This window comes from Bufo gargarizans, chromosome 7 (assembly GCF_014858855.1).
Source record: "Bufo gargarizans isolate SCDJY-AF-19 chromosome 7, ASM1485885v1, whole genome shotgun sequence".
NCBI lineage: Eukaryota > Metazoa > Chordata > Amphibia > Anura > Bufonidae > Bufo > Bufo gargarizans.
In genome coordinates this window covers 17,157,383-17,179,918 of record NC_058086.1, presented here as the reverse complement: position 1 = coordinate 17,179,918, position 22,536 = coordinate 17,157,383, and the positions used below count along the sequence as shown (strand labels likewise).

The 22,536-nt window shown below is 44.5% G+C and overlaps 1 protein-coding gene across 1 annotated transcript; it reads left to right on the top strand.

Moving 5' to 3' along the window:
* Positions 1-795: 795 nt before the first annotated feature.
* Positions 796-14,656, top strand: MPST (mercaptopyruvate sulfurtransferase). Its single transcript, XM_044300885.1, has 3 exons — positions 796-950; positions 10,052-10,670; positions 13,649-14,656. Exons 2-3 carry the CDS (start codon positions 10,073-10,075, stop codon positions 13,945-13,947), a joined length of 897 nt encoding a protein of 298 aa, XP_044156820.1. The 5' UTR covers positions 796-950; positions 10,052-10,072; the 3' UTR covers positions 13,948-14,656.
* Positions 14,657-22,536: the final 7,880 nt, after the last annotated feature.

Genomic DNA, 22,536 nt, shown 5'->3' with positions numbered 1-22,536 from the left:
CATATGTATCTTTATTGCTGGGAAAAATTTATTAATATATGCAAATGAGCCTCTAGGAGCAATAGGGGTGTTACCATTACACCTGGAGGCTCTGCTCTCTCTGCAACTGCCGCGCTCTTCACTTTGATTGACAGGACCAGCCAGGCATGATCACATTTTTATTGCAGATCCATAGAGAGCAGAGCCTCTAGGTGTAATGGCAACGCCCCCATTGCTCCTAGAGGCTCATTTGCATATATAAAACATCATTTTTCTTAGCAATGCAGGCACATGAACATGGGACCAACACAGATCTATTCAGCTGCCATTAGCGCACATGCAACAGATCAGCCAGTGTCACAGGTACAAATCTGCTGACACATGCACCTTTAAAACTCCTTTAAGGAGTGACTGGGGCCCCCAGATATAATTTTGCTTGGGGCCCCAGAGAAACCAAATACACTCATGTAGTGGTTGAATCCTATGCATTCCTTTCTACAACTTACTAGGCCCTCTGAGGAAGCCACACATGTTCCATGTTCCTAGGAGCTAATAATTGTTATTCTACTACTTCCCCACGTGACTGCAGCTCACATTGATCACGTGACATCGTCTCCTTCACTGGAAAGAGTCCAGGCTCCATTCCCCGGATCATACCATTGTAGCGTGGGGGACACTATCGTTGCGTGCTCTCTTCGGGCGAGCTTATTTTTATTTTCAATGAATTCTTTGCCACCTCCCTCAGTTACCGAAGTGAGCTGCTCCTACACTACTGTGTTGTGTGGCTGCATTCCTCTTTCGCACCCCATCCCCTTTTCCCCAATTGGTTTCGTCCTGAGACGTGCTGTGCTGCAGGCGGTGAGTGGGCACTGACCAGGAAGTGTCTGGTACTGGAGGCCGAGGAGGGAGGGAGGCGGGACCCGGGATGTGACAGGAAGGACAACGACAGCTGGCAGAGGTGACAGGCTGTGGTGAGTGCTCCGAGGACCGTGCCGGGATAACATATGCAGTATATACCTGTACTGCAGCTATTTTAGCTCAGCTTGTTGGAAGCAGTATGTAGCAGACTTGCTGGGCGTTGTAGTACTGCAGTTATGGGCTCCAGGCTTGCAGGGCAGTCCCTCTTGCAGGTTTGCAGCCACTGTGCGGTTGCATTTGCACTAGTTTCAGGGTCTGGGGTGCAGGGCGTCTTCAGGTGCCGCTTTAGGAGTAGTTTGGGGTGTATTAAAGGGAGTCTACACCTAAAATCACCATTATAGAGCACTAACCTCAGGATCTCCATTCCAGTCCCCATATTAGAATGCTGCCTTCCATATTGCCGTCCATTGCAGTTTTTTCTCAGGAAAAACACTTTTTTCATTCAATTTGTTAATTAGCTTCTATAGGTGCCCAGGGGCGGCGTTCATGCGGCCTTTGCCCAGGCCCCTCGTCGCTTTTTATACCAAACCCCTCCCCTTTCACCCCTCTCTCCTGCCCTGGGTTCTGCTGATTACGTCCTCCTCTTAGTGAGAAACCCAGCGCCGTTCAACAGATTTGCCGCGCCTGCGCACTTCATTCCCCATTATGGGCAGAGGCACGAGGCCGGCCAGATCGGGATGAACGGGCTGGCACATGCGCATTAAACGCTCTTGTGCCTCTGCCCATAATGGGGCATGAAATGCGCAGTCTTCTGGATGTGGAGGACCCAGGGGGCAGAGTTATCAGTGAATCAACACCATTTCCCCCCCCCCCCCCCTTTTTTTTGTAAATATATCAAAGTATCATTTTCAGATTGATCACCAAATTTACGAAGCCACTGGTGCTAAGAATGGGTCTGGAAAAGTTGACAGGACGGAGGACAATAGCAGACTTAGGGGTCATTTATCAAACTGTTGCAAAGTAGAACTGGTTTAGTTGCCCATAGCAACCAATCAGATTCCTTCTTTCATTTTCCAAAGGAGCTGTGAAAAATGAAAGGTGGAATCTGATTGGTTGCTATGGGCAACTAAGCCAGTTCTACTTTACCCCAGTTTGATAAATGACCCCATTAGTCCTCACAACTGTATTATTCATCCATGTGCTAGGCGCTTATTTTGCAGAGGGCACACTGACCCATTCATTTCTATAGGGCAGGGCTAGACAAATTTCCTTGGTATCTAGGAGCCAGCTAAAAAAGTTAGGAGCCAGGCGGAGCCGCATCATAAAGCCCCCAGTAGATGCCCCCATAGTGCTCCCCGCCCCCCAATAATGCTGTATACCATGGTACACATGCAGTGTACATGTGCTGTATACCATGGTACATATACCGTGGTACATGTGCTGTATACCGTGGTACATGTGCTGTATACCGTGGTACATGTGCTGTATACCGTGGTACGTATACCGTGGTACATGTGCTGTATACCGTGGTACATATGCAGTGTACATGTGCTGTATACCGTGGTACATATGCAGTGTACATGTGCTGTATACCGTGGTACATATGCAGTGTACATGTGCTGTATACCGTGGTACATATGCAGTATATAGGACTATGACATTCAGTGTACGTGCTGTATACCATGTTACATACGCAGTATACAGGACCATGATATATGTACAGTATATAGGACTATGGCATACACTGTATACTGTGGTACATATGCAGTGTACATGTGCTGTATACCGTGGTACATATGCAGTGTACATGTGCTGTATACCGTGGTACATATGCAGTGTACATGTGCTGTATACCGTGGTACATATGCAGTGTACATGTGCTGTATACCGTGGTACATATGCAGTGTACATGTGCTGTATACCGTGGTACATATGCAGTATATAGGACTATGACATTCAGTGTACGTGCTGTATACCATGTTACATACGCAGTATACAGGACCATAATATATGTACAGTATATAGGACTATGGCATACCGTGGTACATGTGCTGTATACCGTGGTACATGTGCTGTATACCGTGGTACATGTGCTGTATACTGTGGTACATATGCAGTGTACATGTGCTGTATACCGTGGTACATATGCAGTGTACATGTGCTGTATACCGTGGTACATATGCAGTATATAGGACTATGACATTCAGTGTACGTGCTGTATACCATGTTACATACGCAGTATACAGGACCATGATATATGTACAGTATATAGGACTATGGCATACAGTGTACATGTGCTGTATACCGTGGTACATATGCAGTATATAGGACTATGACATTCAGTGTACGTGCTGTATACCATGTTACATGCGCAGTATACAGGACCATGATATATGTACATTATATAGGACTATGGCATACAGTGTACATGTGCTGACACCTCAGGCTCCTGCCTCACTTGGATGAGAGTAGTAGTAATGTGTAGGGGTGCACCGAAATGAAAATTCTGGTGCGAAACCGAAAATTCAGGATACCCCTTAACCGAAACCGAAACTGCCTTTTTGCCCAAATACTTTTAAAAGACCCCCCACCCCATAACAGTGCCATCCACAGACCCCCCCACCTCATAACAGTGCCATCCACAGACCCCCCCACCTCATAACAGTGCCATCCACAGACCCCCCCACCTCATAACAGTGCCATCCACAGACCCCCACCCACCCCATAACAGTGCCATCCACAGACCCCCACCCACCCCATTACAGTGCCATCCACAGACCCCCACCCACCCCATAACAGTGCCATCCACAGACCCCCACCCACCCCATAACAGTGCCATCCACAGACCCCCACCCACCCCATAACAGTGCCATCCACAGACCCCCCCACCTCATAACAGTGCCATCCACAGACCCCCCCACCTCATAACAGTGCCATCCACAGACCCCCCCACCTCATAACAGTGCCATCCACAGACCCCCCCACCTCATAACAGTGCCATCCACAGACCCCCCCACCTCATAACAGTGCCATCCACAGACCCCCCCACCTCATAACAGTGCCATCCACAGACCCCCCCACCTCATAACAGTGCCATCCACAGACCCCCCCACCTCATAACAGTGCCATCCACAGACCCCCCCACCTCATAACAGTGCCATCCACAGACCCCCCCACCTCATAACAGTGCCATCCACAGACCCCCACCCACCCCATAACAGTGCCATCCACAGACCCCCACCCACCCCATAACAGTGCCATCCACAGACCCCCACCCACCCCATAACAGTGCCATCCACAGACCCCCACCCACCCCATAACAGTGCCATCCACAGACCCCCACCCACCCCATAACAGTGCCATCCACAGACCCCCACCCACCCCATAACAGTGCCATCCACAGACCCCCACCCACCCCATAACAGTGCCATCCACAGACCCCCCCCCCCCCCATTGTACAATTAATAGAAAATAGCGGGGAGGGACTGGGAGGAGGAGCTGGGGGCCGGTGCGTTCACTGTGCTCCGGCCTCCAGCTCCAGTAGTTATAAAATGTTGTACAATTAATAAGCATTCTATTCATGAGGCCCCCTCTGCAGTATTACATTCAATACAGCCACATCCTACTCACAGGGCTGTGCTGGCCGGCCGGGCAGAGGAGCGGCAGCGTCACGACTGACGTCATGTGCCCGGCCTACTTTCTGAATGAAGGAGGCGGCGCAGGCATGTGACGTCAGTCGTGACGCTGCCGCTCGGCTGCCCGGCCGGCCAGCACAGCCCTGTGAGTAGGAAGTGGCTGTATTGAATGTAATACTGCAGAGGGGGGCCAAATGAATAGAATGCTTATTAATTGTACAACATTTTATAACTACTGGAGCTGGGGGCCGGAGCACAGTGAACGCACCGGCCCCCAGCTCCTCCTCCCAGTCGCTCCCCGCTATTTCCGGCCGATATGTAAAAATATCGGCAGAAACAGATTAGGTGCATTTTCGGCCGATATTTTCGGCCCACCCCTAGTAATGTGCACTGGGGGTAGTTACCTGCAGGTGAACCTGAGAGCCACCAGGAGGGCGCAGGTCAGTGCTATGGCCCCGCACAGCAGGCCAGGCCTCCGGCCCATCAGACACAGGAGCCGCTTAATGTGCTGCCAGGCCGGACTCTGCATTCCGCTTATAAAGCAGATGGGAGGCCCGAGCCCGCTGGGAGCAGGACGGAGCTTCTCCTCATCACACCCCGGGGCCGCCACCAGCGCGAACCAAGCGCCGCCACAGTGGACTTCCGCCGCGTACGCTCAGCCATGGGCGGGGAGCGTGTCCAAAGAGCAGCTGGGTATAGGGAACCTAAGGCACCGTCGCACAGCCCTCCGCTCATCTCCACTCCTGTGCTGCCTCCGGACAGAACGGCGCTCCGCACCCATCGCCCATACCCAAGCGCCAGGACTAAATTCCTGGTCGCCATGGCAACCTGGCGCCTGGGATTTGTCGAGCCCTGCCATAGGGTTATGCACACGTCCCATATTTTTTTGCAGATTCGTGTGTCTGTTTTGCAGATTATAAAACATGTGCTATTCTGCTCCGTATTGTGGAGGAGGATAGTGGGAATATGGCCGCCTTATCATGTGCTCGCTGCCCTATGTGTGCCGTAAGTAGTTGCCTGCAGCCAGTCAGTTAGAGATGAGCGAATTTCTGCTTATGAAATTCGTTCACGCTTCGTTTGGTGGTAAAAGGTGAATTTCATTATGGAGTCCGTTTAACACGGACTATAATACAATTCTATGAGGGAATGCCTTTAGAAGGCATTCCGTTATTAATTCCGTCATAATAGAAGTCTATGGGCTGCATAACGGATCCATCCCATTTCCGTTATGCAGGAGAGGACTTCTATTATGACGGAATTAATAACGGCATGCCTCTAAAGACATTTAGTCATAGAATTGCATTATGGTCCATGGTAACGGACTCCATAACGAAATTCACCTTTTACAACCAAACAAAGCGAGAATAAATTTCCGGTAATGAAATTCATTCTCTGTGGTCAGTAGTTTCCCCCCCCCCCCCCCCCCTCCCCCCTGCTCCTGCAGAAATGGCTCCGCTCTATTACATATGAGCAATTTAACACTGTGTCCGCTGCACTTTGCCGCCTCATTAGCTGCAGTTGCCAGTGTACACAGTCCTGATAAAGTCCAGGGAGTGTTTATCTGCTTTTTTTATGGCCAGGCCATTGCCCTTCAGTGCCCACGTCATGCCACCATGTGCACAGGGCTCACAGCTGCTCTATACACTGAGAGAGAATACAATCCAGACCTTGTGCGGTAAAATGTATAAAAAGAGGAGAGGGGCGAGGAGATGTATATGGATTTTTACACTGAAGCCTCAATTACACATCAGTGATTGTGAGCCCAGAACAGGTGCCAATCTTGCCCCTATACCTTATGTCTGTGGAGGCTCCAGTCCTGGTTTTGACCGAACAGTGATGTGAGTAAGGGATAGGGGGGGGGGGGGGGGGGGGGGGTTCACATCAGCGTTATGTATTCCGTTATAATGGGAAATAACGGCATCCATAAGACCGAAGTCAAAACGGAAGCCTTTAGGAGGCATTCCGTTTTGATCCTTCATAATACAAGTCTATGGGCAGTATAATGGATCCATTATGCAGGAGTCCAGTCCTGCATAACCGAAACTAGGACGGATCGGTTATGCTGCCCATAGACTTGTATTATGACGGAATGCAAAACGGAAGGCATTCCGTTTGATCAGTCATAATAGAAGTCTATAGGAATCCTAACAGACCCGTCTGGTTCCCGTTATGTAGAACGGACACAACAGTTCTGTCGACAGGACTTTGTTTTCCGTCTTGCATAACAGGAACCAGATGGATTCATTATGATTCCCATAGACCTCTATTATGACGGATCAAAACGGAATGCCTCTTAAAGGGGTTATCCAAGTTATTTTTTTTGTTCTTTCTATGTTCCTAACTAAGCAAATATAAAAGCTTTCCAATTAACTCACTTATCTCCAGTGGCTGGTTTCTCATGTGTCACTGAGGGTCACATGACCTGTACTGTCAGCTTCTCTCCCTGCTCTGATAAAGGTCGTTTATAAGCCTGTAAACAAGTCACTGTGCTGGCCACGCCCCCTTAACTGCCGTCTTCTCTCTGCTAGGATTCTTAACCCCGTCAGCTGCACATACTGGGTAGCTCTGCAGGCAGTGAGGAGACAATTCTGGGCACAGGAGCTGAAGGACTAGAGAGAGCATTGCACAAGAAGCTAGGGGGAAGATCCTGTGTGTATTAGCAGTGTCATTATACAGCTGGGACTTGTAGTCCTACACATACAACATGCTGCAGAGTCTCCCAGCAGGCAGACATGTCACTCAGGGCAGCTCTTGTAGCCACTCCCTTAGCAGTGCAGGGCCAGAACAGAACCAGGGAAATTGGGAAATTAGGATATATATATATATATATATATATATATATATATATATATATATATATATATATATTTTTTTAAACTTGCTTAGCTTAGTTGCCCATCAGATTTTCAGTGTGTGAGCCGCCGCCATCAGCAGTGTGTGTCAGCTCTATGCTGACACTGCTGTAACCCCATAGATGCCGCAGTAGCATCCATGGGGTTAATAGAGGGAGGGGGCTTTGCAAAGGCTTCCGGTTGCCATGGCATAGGCGTCCGGTGCTGCCACCTACAGGGCATCTGATTGTATTATACTTTGCAATGCAAGATCCAAGAGGGAACTGATAAATAATAAAAGTTAAAATAAATAAATAAAAATTTAAAAAATTAATTGCCTTTTCCTATAAAAAACAAAACAAAAAACACACATATTAGGTGTCACCGCGTCCGTAATGACCATCTCTATAAATATATCACATCATCAACCCCGTCCAATAAACACCATAAAAAATAAAAACGGTGTAAAAAAATAAGCCATTTTTGTCACCTTACATCACAAAAAGTGCAACACCAAGCGATCAAAAAGGCATATATACCCCAAAATAGTACCAATGAAACCGTTACCTCATCCTGCAAAAAATGAGCCCATATTTAAGACAATCGCCCAAAAAATAAAAAAGCTATGGCTCTCAGACTATGGAGACACTAAAACATCATTTTTGTGGGATTTTAGAAATGCTATTATTGTGTAAAACTTAAATAAGAAAAAGTATACATATTGGGTATTGCCACGTCCGTAACGATCTGCTCTATAAAACTGTCACATGACCTAATCCTTCAGATGAACGCTGTTAAAAAAATTAATAAAAAACTTTTACAAAACAGCCAATTTTTGGGCCACCTTGCCCCATAAAGTGTAATAATGAATGATCAAAAAATCATATGTACCAAAAATGGTACAAATAAAAACCTCAACTCTTTCTGCAAAAAACGAGCCCCTGCACAAGACGATCGGTAGAAAAATAAAAAAACATATGGCGTTCAGAAAACCAATCCAGCAAAATCTGCCTTCCAAAAACCATACGGTGTTCCTTTCCTTCTGCGCCCTACCGTGTGCCCTTACATCAGTTTACGACCACATGTGGGGTGTTTCTGTAAACCGCAGAATCAGAGTAATAAATATTGAGTTTTGTTTGGCTGTTAACCCTTAATGTGTTAAAGAAAAAAATAAATAAAATAGAAAATCTGCTAAAAAAAAGTGAAATTTAGAAATTGAATCTTCATTTTCCTTTAATTCTTGTGGAACACCTAAAGGGTTAATAACGTTTGTAAAATTGGTTTTAAGTAACTTGAGGGGTGTAGTTTCTACAATGGGGTCATTTATGGGGGGATTTCCACTATGTAAGCCCCATAAAGTGACTTCAGACCTGAACTGGTCCTTAAAGTGGGTTTTGGAAATTTTCTTACAAATTTTAAGAATTGCTTCTAAGCCTTGTAACGTCCTAAGTACAATGTGTCACGAGAAAACAATCTCAGAATGGCTTGGATAAGTAAAAGTGTTCCAAAGCTATTACCACATAAAGTGACGCATGTCAGATTTGTAAATTTTGACCTGGACACTAGGGCATCAATTCCCTTTGGTCATGAAAGGGTTAAACAGGAGTAAAAACTACTCCAGTCAGGCACAGACCTCATCATAAATTGGGTCATTTGTCTGGCAGCGCAGGGGGGAAACGAAGAACGGTGTAACATGTAAACTAACCCTACTGTGCACAGAGCCTCAAAGGGGTTTTCTGGATTCAGATCTGAACCTGGACATACTCATATTTTCACCTAGACAGCCCCACTGATGTTAGCATCGGAGAAAGACATGACTGGATCGCGCAGGGCAAGGGCTCTTTTATTTACTACTTGCTGAAGGACGGTTTTTCTCTTTTGCCTGATGCATCCTGAACGGATTACTCTCCATTCAGAATGCATGGGGATATGCCTGATCAGTTCTTTTCCGGTATAGAGCCCCTGTGACGGAACTCTATGCCGGAAAAGAAAACCGCTAGTATGAAAGTAGCCTAGGATGCAGAATCGCACAAACGTGACATTTTACAGATTTTGAAATTTTACAAAACTATGCAGTGTGTGTGAAGATGAGATTTGGCACATCGCATTCTCACATTCACTTTGCTGGTACTGTATAAGGCCTCTTTTACACTGGCGTGTGCGCCCCGTGGTCGTGCTGCGGCCCGCAAAATGCGGGCCGCAATGCACGAGCACAGTCCGTGGGGCAGCGGATCGCGGACCCATTCACTTGAATGGGTCTGCGATCTGGCCATTCCGCAAAAAGATAGAATAGGTCCTATCTTTTTGCGGAACGGAAGTACAGGACGCAACCCCACGGAAGCACTCCACAGTGGTTCCGTTCCGTGGTTCCATTCCGCAACTCCGGATTTGCAGAGCCATTCAAGTGAATGGGTCTGCATCCGTGATGCGGAATGGCACCCGTGTATTGCGGATCTGCAAATGCGGTCCGCAATACGGCAACGGGGCGCACGCGCCAGTGTGAAAGAGGCCTTCCTTTTTTCTTTTTTTTTTTTTCTGTGCAGAAAAACTGCATGTAATCTGCAACGTGTGCAGTGACCATTTAGGTTATTTTGGTTCATAACTCTAGTGTCTTTTATAGATGCTTTATGCAAAACTAAGTGCAGCCTATTTAACAGCACGTTCCTAAATTAGTTTTTTGTTGGCCTACGTATGTACCTAGTTCTCCTCTGTGAACAGCTCTTACATTTATCTGTATTTTTGTCTTAGTTCTGTTCTAGTACTTTCATCATGACCCAGCTTCTGCCCCGTGCCGTGGTTTCTCCTCGATGGCTGTGGGAATCTATACGGCCTGGCTCATCTGTAAAGGGAACCCTTCGTATTCTTGATGCTTCATGGCATCTTCCCAAAACTGGACGGGACGCATGGCGTGAGTACAAGGAACGCCATATTCCTGGAGCTTACTTCTTTGACATTGATGCTTGCAGTGATCGTACCTCCCCATATGACCATATGCTACCCACCGCAGAACAGTTTTCTGAATATGCAGGACGGCTTGGGGTATCCAATAACAGCCATGTCATTGTATATGATGCAAGTGATTTTGGCTCTTACAGTGCTCCTCGGCTGTGGTGGATGTTTAGAGTATTTGGACATCCCCGTGTCTCGGTGTTGGATGGTGGCCTTAAAGCTTGGCTTAGAGAAGGACATCCAGTAAACTCTGGGAAGGAGCCCCGTCCACAGCCAACTGAGTTCCAAGCAATGCTGAACACATCCCAAGTTGTAGGACATGAGGAGATGGTAGAGAATGTGGAAAACAAGACATTTCAAATGGTAGATGCAAGAGTGGAGGGAAGATTCAGAGGGCTTGAACCTGAACCCAGAGAAGGTGAGGTTGGGTTTGTATGTAAATCATATTTGTTGTTAGTTTAATGTCATCATGCTTTAAACACCTTATTTTTATTCTGATTATCATCACGTGTAAAAGAACGGTAGGTTTGCACTTCTTTAAATGCCATTAGGCTGCCCTCCTCACTTAGGTATACCGCTTTTCAGTCATAAATAATGACTGAAATCTACAGCACCTACAGGCGGTATAGATTTCATTCTGGGTGCACGGACAGCTGGAGGATCTATTTTAATTTATGGCAAGGCGTGCACACAGGTCTTGATAAATCTCGCCCTTAAAGGGAGTCTGTCACCACATTTTGACATTATAGACCGCTTGCATAGCGCTGTAGCATGACTGTAGATGATTCAAATGGTACCTTTTTGTTGTGTTCTTCTAAAGTTCACCCGAGGCAAAAAACGGGGGATTTTTCGTATGTAAATTGGAGCTCGCAAGTGCCCAGGAGCGGCATTCACTTCGTTGGAGCCCAGGTTGCTCTGCCTCTTTTTTTGCTCTTATCTCTGCTGGCCATACATTTTAGTCTTTCGTCAGCCGAACCTGCTGAGAATGGGTAGTTCAGCCAACACACTAATTTGTGTGGGGCACTATTGACTCACCTGACAGATAATGTTGGGGGGGAGACAAGGATCAGACAAAGCCACCGGAGAAGTGTCTGCCAGAGGCTTTCTCCACTCTCCCAATAGAATATACAGACACGTTCATCCAAACGTGTATGGGGAAGACTGGAGGGAGGCGGATAGCGGTCAGCCAAATAGATCATGCAACAGTTATTCAAAGTGTATGGCCAGTTTTAGCTTCTATGCTTTAGGATAAATCATTGTGTTTGATGCTGTGGTGCCTTCATGCTCACGATCCAGACCACCACAGATCATATATATTGCTTCCCCACCTTAGTTTTCGCTTCCCGGCTACCCAATTGTGCAGTAAAAGTATCACCGAGGTAGAGAAGAGCTGTGGCGCCTTAATCTCAGGATTGGTTGGGGTCCCAGTGAATAGACCCCACAATTCGTAAAGTGATGGCTTATCATAGCCATAAGCCATCCCTTTACAAGATGGGAAAACCACTTCAGTAAGCGTTTAAAGGCACCTGTAAGTTACTAAGGGTCCACAAAGTGCATAGGATCTTGTTAAGCAGGTAGAGTAGACCATGTATTACTTAGACTTGGGCTACATTCACATGAACGTATTTCGTTTGTGTCCGTTACGTTTTCTTCTTTTTTTTTTTTTTTTTTGTGGATAGGATGTAGGCCCATTCATTTCAATGGATCCACAAAAAATAATAATAAAGTGTACAGCTCACCGTGTGCTATCCGTATGTCTGTTCCGTAGCCCTACAGAAAAAAAAATAGAACATGTTGAACATGTCCATTTTGTTACAATGGATCCGCAAAAAAATGGCTGACATCAGTGTTTTTGCAGTCCGCAAAAAGTCTTTTTTGCGGATCCATTGTAACAAAATGGATGTAATTTTAAATTATTATATATTTTTTTTTTTTTCTTTCAGATCCATTGAAATTAATGGGTCTGCATTCTATCCGCAAAAAAAAAGATTTTAAAAAATGGAACGGACACAGAAACCAAATACGTTCGTGTGAATGTAGCCTTAACCTCTAAGTCCCCATATTGATGGACTCGTCACTCACACGGTCAGCATTTGATTTTGATTTTTCAGAGAAGAGCCATAGATCTTTCTACTTTTGCCCTGGGGTTCACTTCTGGTTTTAGCTTGCATTTGGCTGGAAAATCTGCCTCAAAACCTCCTCCAAAAAACTTCGTGAACCTACCCTTAGGCGCCTTTTGCATGAGCGAGTTTTCCGCGCGGGTACGATGTGTGACGTGAACGCATCACTTGTGCGTTGCGTAAAAATCGCAGCATGTTCTATATTCTACGTTTTTCACACAACACAGGCCCCATAGAATTAAATGGGGCTGGGTGAAAATCGCAAGCAAGTGCGGATACGGTGTGATTTTTCACGCACGGTTGCTAGGAGACTATCGGGATGGGGACCCGATCATTATTATTTTCCTTTATACCATGGTTATAAGGGAAAATAATAGCATTCTTAATACAGAATGCATGGTACAATAGGGCTGGAGGGGTTAAAAAAAAAAAATATAAAATAATATAACTCTCACCTTAATCCACTTGATCACGCAGCCATGCTTCTCTTCTGTCTCCTTCTTTGCTGTGCTCAGGAAAAGGACCTTTGATGACATCACTATGCTCATCACATCATCCATCACCATGGTAAAAGATCATGTAATGGACCATGTGATGAGCGCAGTGATGTCATCAAAGGTCCTATTCCTCAAAGAAGAAGACAGAGATGCCGGCTGCGCAAACAAGTGGATTAAGGTGAGTTAAATTATTTATTTTTTTGTACTATGCATTCTGTATTCAGAATGCTCTTATTTTCCCTTATAACCATGTTATAAGGGAAAATAACTCTGTGAAGAAGTTCGGGTCTGGGTACCACATTCAGTTTTCTTTTTCACGCGCGTGCAAAACACATTGCACCCGCATGATAAAAACTGAACAACTGAACGCAATCGCAGTCAAAACTGACTGCAATTGCGTACCTACTCGCACGGGTTTGGTGCAACACATCCGGACCTTATCCAGACACACTCATCTGCAAGGGGCCTTAGGGTGCATTCACACGAACCTAGTTTGGTTCCGCATCGGAGCCGCAAAAATGATTGATCATGTCCTGTTCTTGTCTGTTTTGCAGACAAGAATAGGCATTTCTATAATGGGCCGCCCGTTTCGTTTTGCTTTTGTGTCCTCCGTTTATGATTCGTTCCTGGCTTTGGCTTCAAAAACTGCATAAAAAAAAAAACTTGCACATCTTATGGAATTTAACAAATATCTGTCTACTTTATTTGCTTCGTTATAAGGATGGAGTCAGTGTAATCAGCCATCCGTTTAACTGTCTTTCTGTATCTTCATTTTGAAGGCATTGAACCTGGACATATCCCTGGGTCATTAAATCTCCCTTTCCCAAGCTTCCTCACAAGTGATGGCAGTGAGAAATCACCTGAAGAGCTCCGGAGTCTGTTCCAGGAGAAAGGCATCGACCTCTCTAGTCGTCTTGTAGCCTCGTGTGGCTCTGGAGTCACAGCCTGCCATATTGCCCTGGCCGCGTTTCTCTGTGGGAAAGAGGACACTGCCATATATGATGGATCTTGGGTTGAATGGTACATGAGGGCAAAGCCAGAAGATGTGGTTTCAGAGGGTAGAGGAAAGACTGTATAAATAACTATGACCACCTGCCTTTTTTTTTTTTTTTTTGGACCAGTGTATTAACACTTGGTGTGTCTAGCATATTTGTGTCAGTGCCTTAACTGTCTTACTAGAAGTCCGCATGTCCACTCGTGGTGGGTGGGTGATATCTGAAGATCACACAAGGCTTATAATATCTTTCAGTGACTGTGGACACAAGCAAAAACTTCTGTACCAATCCGAAAAAAGACGGCAGAATGAATTGTTCTCTCTAATAATCCTGACTGTGATAAAGCTGAAATCTGTATGACTAATCATTGATAAGAAAGTCACCTGTCTACATGCTCCCTGGCGTGACATTATGTATGTGAGTGGAATGCAATGATTCTGTATGGGGGACTGCGCAGCGATACACTTGGTGATGGGTGCTTATGAAGTTGTCATTTCCTATAACTAATTGCAACGTTTTGTAGTAAGCAGCGGTTATTGTAGTGGTTGTTGTGACTGACAGTATATGGGGATTATTATGTATTAAATCATGGCTGATGGTATGTCAGGTATATAGACTAAGTATACCAACACAGAGTTGTGAAGGTTCAAGCAATTGCCATAAATCTATTTTGTACACGTATTAGAAGAAAATAATTGTTTGAGCTCATGTGCCCCTTTTATGTTCTTGCCAGTTACATTGTAAAGGTAATAAACTGGTTGGCCACTTTTGGTCAACTTCTTTTAAACAGTTCAACCTAGCAGATTTACATATAGGGGCTCATCTACTATACAGAAATTAGCCTACGGTTGCAAGAAAAAGTATGTGAACCCTTTCGAATGATATGGATTTCTGCACAAATTGGTCATAAAATGTGATCTGATCTTCATCTAAGTCACAACAATAGACAATCACAGTCTGCTTAAACTAATAACACACAAAGAATTAAATGTTACCATGTTTTTTTTATTGAACACACCATATAAACATTCACAGTGCAGGTGGAAAAAGTATGTGAACCCCTAGACTAATGACATCTCCAAGAGCTAATTGGACTCCAGTTGGCTGACACCTCCAATCAATGAGATGAGATTGGAGGTGTTGGTTACAGCTGCCCTGCCCTATAAAAAAAACACACACCAGTTCTGGGTTTACTTTTCACAAGAAGCACTAAAGAGCTCTCAGAAGACCTACGATTAAAAAGTATCTCCAAAAGCCTTGCTGTTCATCAGTCCACGGTAAGACAAATTGTCTATAAATGGAGAAAGTTCAGCACTGCTGCTACTCTCCCTAGGAGTGGCCGTCCTGTAAAGAGGACTGCGAGAGCACAGTGCAGACTGCTCAATGAGGTGAAGAAGAATCCTAGAGTGTCAGCTAAAGACTTAGCATATGCCAGAGACTTTTGTCACATCCCTGTTAGCGATTCTACGATACGTAAAACATTAAACAAGTACATTAGCTTAAAAGTACCGGAAACCCTCTTTAAGGATAGATGACTTCTCAGAGTAAGGCCTCATGCACACTAGCGTTTGTTTCCGTGTCTGTTCCGTGTGTTTTTTTTTTTTTTTTTTGGCGGCTAGGATGCAGACCCATTCGTTTCAGTGGGTCCGGAAAAATCAGTATGTCCTATTCTTGCCCGTTTTAGGCATTGTTACAATGGATCCGCCCAAAAAAAAAGTATGGCATTTTGTGGACCGCAAAACACATATGGTCGTGTGCATGTTGCCTTATCCATAGTGTAGAATGAGTATTTTGCAAAATTAGTGTTATTGACCTAAATGTGCAACGAGGCCCTGCATTTAACGAAGTGCAGGATTTTAATAATATTTTTTTATTGCTGTAGCATCAGCATATGCCGCTTCACTTTTCAGAGCCTCCACATATATAAAAAAAATAATAATCAGAGTTTACAAAGTTAGTCAACTGTGGGCCTCCAATTATAGCATTTCTTTCATATGGACTTCTCCCGATATTACGCTGCCATTTGCCAAAGGCTTTTTTCAAAGGTGAATCCTGGTCATCCATGAGTCATATAGAGGGTTGAGACCGGCTTAGTCACTCGCACCCTAGCCAAACTGAGACATACAAGCATGGTGGAGTGCCTAATCCTGATACCAGGCAGTATCTAGTGAAAAAGATCAGCACTCGACTTCTACTCCGCACAGGAAAAGAGAGAGCTCCAAGACAGCAGTAAAGGAATCCCAGCGGACAACGGCGTCTTCAATTCATATGCTTGATATTTATTCCATCAATATTAACAATAAATGGACGCGCTTTGGCCCGTCCAGCCTTCGTCAGCAAAAATTTTGCAAAATGATGCTAATCTCAAGTTATAGTAATTCCCCCCCCCCCACACACACACACACACACACACGTGGGGTGATGTCATACGCCCAGATAAGGCGGCCATAGCCATCTGTCAATCACAAGTGGTAGGTGTATACACCAGCCTACACAGAAAGTAATGGAATCTATACAAAGTATAACAATCTAATACCAAAATTATTCATAATCAAATACAAACTTGCAAAATGATAATAAAGATAAAGTATCAAATATAAAACGATCCGCAAAATCGCAAGTGTCATCTTGAATACGCCGTCTGAAAGGGGAAACAAATAACCATTAATACATTATATACATCATGTGTAGGGATGAGCGAACTCGAACTGTATAGTTCGGGTTCGTACCGAATTTTGGGGTGTCCGTGACACGGACCCGAACCCGGACATTTTCGTAAAAGTCCGGGTTCGGGTTCGGTGTTCGTCGCTTTCTTGGCGCTTTTGTGACGCTTTCTTGGCGCTTTTTGAAAGGCTGCAAAGCAGCCAATCAACAAGCGTCATACTACTTGCCCCAAGAGGCCATCACAGCCATGCCTACTATTGGCATGGCTGTGATTGGCCAGAGCACCATGTGACCCAGCCTCTATTTAAGCTGGAGTCACATAGCGCCGCCCGTCACTCTGCTCTGATTAGCGTAGGGAGAGGTTGCGGCTGCGACAGTAGGGCGAGATTAGGCAGATTAACTCCTCCAAAGGACTTGATTAACTGATCGATCTGCAGCTGTGGATCATTGAGCTGCTGATCCTCAATTGCTCACTGTTTTTAGGCTGCACAGACCGTTTGTCAGTCTCATTTTTCTGGGGTGATCGGCGGCCATTTTGTGTCTTGTGGTGCGCCAGCACAAGCTGCGACCAAGTGCATTTAACCCTCAATGGTGTGGTTGTTTTTTGGCTAAAGCCTACATCAGGGTGAAGCTGTCACACCAAGTGCATTTAACCAGCAATAGTCTGTTCATTTTTTGGCCATATACAAAATCAGGGGCAAGCTGCGCCTGTCACCAAGTGCATTTAACCCTCAATGGTGTGGTTGTTTTTTGGCTAAAGCCTACATCAGGGTGAAGCTGTGACACCAAGTGCATTTAACCAGCAATAGTCTGTTCATTTTTTGGCCATATACAAAATCAGGGGCAAGCTGCGCCTGTCACCAAGTGCATTTAACCCTCAATGGTGTGGTTGTTTTTTGGCTAAAGCCTACATCAGGGTGAAGCTGTCACACCAAGTGCATTTAACCAGCAATAGTCTGTTCATTTTTTGGCCATATACAAAATCAGGGGCAAGCTGCGCCTGTCACCAAGTGCATTTAACCCTCAATGGTGTGGTTGTTTTTTGGCTAAAGCCTACATCAGGGTGAAGCTGTCACACCAAGTGCATTTAACCAGCAATAGTCTGTTTATTTTTTGGCCATATCCCAGTCTAATTCTGTCACTAAATCCATACCGGTCACCCAGCGCCTAAATACTAGGCCTCAAATTTATATCCAGCTAAATCTGTCCCTAGTGCTGTAGCTGGGCGAGTTATTTAGTGTCCGTTCAAGCACATTTCTTGTTCTGGGTTGAAATACAATTCCCAATTTAGCAATTTCATAATTTAGTGGTTCCTGCTATATCAGAGCTATTTGAAATCTATCCCAAAAAGGGTATATAATATTGAAGGTGCACATTGGGTCATTCAGAATAACTTCACACACACCCGCTACTGTGTATTTCCAAGTCTAATTCTGTCACTAAACCCATACCTGTCACCCAGCGCCTAAATACTAGGCCTCAAATTTAAATCCCTCTAAATCTCTCGTTACCGCTGTACTGTTGTTGCTGGGCAAGATATTTAGTGTCCGTCAAAGCACATTTTTTGTTCTGGGTTGAAGTACAATTCCCAATTTAGCAATTTCATAATTTAGTGGTTCCTGCTATATCAGAGCTATTTGGAATCTATCCCTAAAAGGGTATATAATATTGAAGGTGCACATTGGGTCATTCAGAATAACTTCACACACACCCGCTACTGTGTATTTCCAAGTCTAATTCTGTCACTAAACCCATACCTGTCACCCAGCGCCTAAATACTAGGCCTCAAATTTAAATCCCTCTAAATCTCTCGTTACCGCTGTACTGTTGTTGCTGGGCAAGATATTTAGTGTCCGTCAAAGCACATTTTTTGTTCTGGGTTGAAGTACAATTCCCAATTTAGCAATTTCATAATTTAGTGGTTCCTGCTATATCAGAGCTATTTGGAATCTATCCCTAAAAGGGTATATAATATTGAAGGTGCACATTGGGTCATTCAGAATAACTTCACACACACCCGCTACTGTGTATTTCCAAGTCTAATTCTGTCACTAAACCCATACCTGTCACCCAGCGCCTAAATACTAGGCCTCAAATTTAAATCCCTCTAAATCTCTCGTTACCGCTGTACTGTTGTTGCTGGGCAAGATATTTAGTGTCCGTCAAAGCACATTTTTTGTTCTGGGTTGAAGTACAATTCCCAATTTAGCAATTTCATAATTTAGTGGTTTCTGCTATATCAGAGCTATTTGAAATCTATCCCTAAAAGGGTATATAATATTGAAGGTGCACATAGGGTCATTCAGAATAACTTCACACACACGCTTCTGTGCATTTCCAAGTCTAATTCTGTCACTAAATCCATACCGGTGACCCAGCGCCTAAATACTAGGCCTCAAATTTATATCCCGCTAAATCTCTCGTTACCGCTGTACTGTTGTTGCTGGGCAAGATATTTAGTGTCCGTCAAAGCACATTTTTTGTTCTGGGTTGAAGTACAATTCCCAATTTAGCAATTTCATAATTTAGTGGTTCCTGCTATATCAGAGCTATTTGAAATCTATCCCAAAAAGGGTATATAATATTGAAGGTGCACATTGGGTCATTCAGAATAACTTCACACACACCCGCTACTGTGTATTTCCAAGTCTAATTCTGTCACTAAACCCATACCTGTCACCCAGCGCCTAAATACTAGGCCTCAAATTTAAATCCCTCTAAATCTCTCGTTACCGCTGTACTGTTGTTGCTGGGCAAGATATTTAGTGTCCGTCAAAGCACATTTTTTGTTCTGGGTTGAAGTACAATTCCCAATTTAGCAATTTCATAATTTAGTGGTTTCTGCTATATCAGAGCTATTTGAAATCTATCCCTAAAAGGGTATATAATATTGAAGGTGCACATTGGGTCATTCAGAATAACTTCACACACACGCTTCTGTGCATTTCCAAGTCTAATTCTGTCACTAAATCCATACCGGTGACCCAGCGCCTAAATACTAGGCCTCAAATTTAAATCCCTCTAAATCTCTCGTTACCCACCGCTGTACTGTTGTTGCTGGGCAAGATATTTAGTGTCCGTCAAAGCACATTTTTTGTTCTGGGTTGAAGTACAATTCCCAATTTAGCAATTTCATAATTTAGTGGTTTCTGCTATATCAGAGCTATTTGAAATCTATCCCTAAAAGGGTATATAATATTGAAGGTGCACATAGGGTCATTCAGAATAACTTCACACACACCCGCTACTGTGTATTTCCAAGTCTAATTCTGTCACTAAACCCATACCTGTCACCCAGCGCCTAAATACTAGGCCTCAAATTTAAATCCCTCTAAATCTCTCGTTACCGCTGTACTGTTGTTGCTGGGCAAGATATTTAGTGTCCGTCAAAGCACATTTTTTGTTCTGGGTTGAAGTACAATTCCCAATTTAGCAATTTCATAATTTAGTGGTTTCTGCTATATCAGAGCTATTTGAAATCTATCCCTAAAAGGGTATATAATATTGAAGGTGCACATTGGGTCATTCAGAATAACTTCACACACACGCTTCTGTGCATTTCCAAGTCTAATTCTGTCACTAAATCCATACCGGTGACCCAGCGCCTAAATACTAGGCCTCAAATTTAAATCCCTCTAAATCTCTCGTTACCCACCGCTGTACTGTTGTTGCTGGGCAAGATATTTAGTGTCCGTCAAAGCACATTTTTTGTTCTGGGTTGAAGTACAATTCCCAATTTAGCAATTTCATAATTTAGTGGTTTCTGCTATATCAGAGCTATTTGAAATCTATCCCTAAAAGGGTATATAATATTGAAGGTGCACATAGGGTCATTCAGAATAACTTCACACACACGCTTCTGTGCATTTCCAAGTCTAATTCTGTCACTAAATCCATACCGGTGACCCAGCGCCTAAATACTAGGCCTCAAATTTAAATCCCTCTAAATCTCTCGTTACCCACCGCTGTACTGTTGTTGCTGGGCAAGATATTTAGTGTCTGTCAAAGCACATTTTTTGTTCTGGGTTGAAGTACAATTCCCAATTTAGCAATTTCATAATTTAGTGGTTTCTGCTATATCAGAGCTATTTGAAATCTATCCCTAAAAGGGTATATAATATTGAAGGTGCACATAGGGTCATTCAGAATAACTTCACACACACGCTTCTGTGCATTTCCAAGTCTAATTCTGTCACTAAATCCATACCGGTGACCCAGCGCCTAAATACTAGGCCTCAAATTTAAATCCCTCTAAATCTCTCGTTACCCACCGCTGTACTGTTGTTGCTGGGCAAGATATTTAGTGTCCGTCAAAGCACATTTTTTGTTCTGGGTTGAAGTACAATTCCCAATTTAGCAATTTCATAATTTAGTGGTTTCTGCTATATCAGAGCTATTTGAAATCTATCCCTAAAAGGGTATATAATATTCAAGGTGCACATTGGGTCATTCAGAATAACTTCACACACACGCTTCTGTGCATTTCCAAGTCTAATTCTGTCACTAAATCCATACCGGTGACCCAGCGCCTAAATACTAGGCCTCAAATTTATATCCCGCTAAATCTCTCGTTACCGCTGTACTGTTGTTGCTGGGCAAGATATTTAGTGTCCGTCAAAGCACATTTTTTGTTCTGGGTTGAAGTACAATTCCCAATTTAGCAATTTCATAATTTAGTGGTTCCTGCTATATCAGAGCTATTTGAAATCTATCCCAAAAAGGGTATATAATATTGAAGGTGCACATTGGGTCATTCAGAATAACTTCACACACACCCGCTACTGTGTATTTCCAAGTCTAATTCTGTCACTAAACCCATACCTGTCACCCAGCGCCTAAATACTAGGCCTCAAATTTAAATCCCTCTAAATCTCTCGTTACCGCTGTCCTGTTGTAGCTGGGAAAGTTATTTAGTGCCCGTCAAAGCACATTTTTTGTTCTGGGTTGAAGTACAATTCCCAATTTAGCAATTTCATAATTTAGTGGTTCCTGCTATATCAGAGCTATTTGAAATCTATCCCAAAAAGGGTATATAATATTCAAGGTGCACATTGGGTCATTCAGAATAACTTCACACACACGCTTCTGTGCATTTCCAAGTCTAATTCTGTCACTAAATCCATACCGGTCACCCAGCGCCTAAATACTAGGCCTCAAATTTATATCCCGCTGAATTTGAATACAATACATTGGGCCAAATAATATATTTGTTGTTGTGGTGAACCATAACAATGAGAAAAACATCTAGTAAGGGACGCGGACGTGGACATGGTCGTGGTGGTGTTAGTGGACCCTCTGGTGCTGGGAGAGGACGTGGCCGTTCTGCCACATCCACACGTCCTAGTGTACCAACTACCTCAGGTCCCAGTAGCCGCCAGAATTTACAGCGATATATGGTGGGGCCCAATGCCGTTCTAAGGATGGTAAGGCCTGAGCAGGTACAGGCATTAGTCAATTGGGTGGCCGACAGTGGATCCAGCACGTTCACATTATCTCCCACCCAGTCTTCTGCAGAAAGCGCACAGATGGCGCCTGAAAACCAACCCCATCAGTCTGTCACATCACCCCCATGCATACCAGGGAAACTGTCTCAGCCTCAAGTTATGCAGCAGTCTCTTATGCTGTTTGAAGACTCCGCTGGCAGGGTTTCCCAAGGGCATCCACCTAGCCCTTCCCCAGCGGTGAAAGACATAGAATGCACTGACGCACAACCACTTATGTTTCCTGATGATGAGGACATGGGAATACCACCTCAGCATGTCTCTGATGATGACGAAACACAGGTGCCAACTGCTGCGTCTTTCTGCAGTGTGCAGACTGAACAGGAGGTCAGGGATCAAGACTGGGTGGAAGACGATGCAGGGGACGATGAGGTCCTAGACCCCACATGGAATGAAGGTCGTGCCACTGACTTTCACAGTTCGGAGGAAGAGGCAGTGGTGAGACCGAGCCAACAGCGTAGCAAAAGAGGGAGCAGTGGGCAAAAGCAGAACACCCGCCGCCAAGAG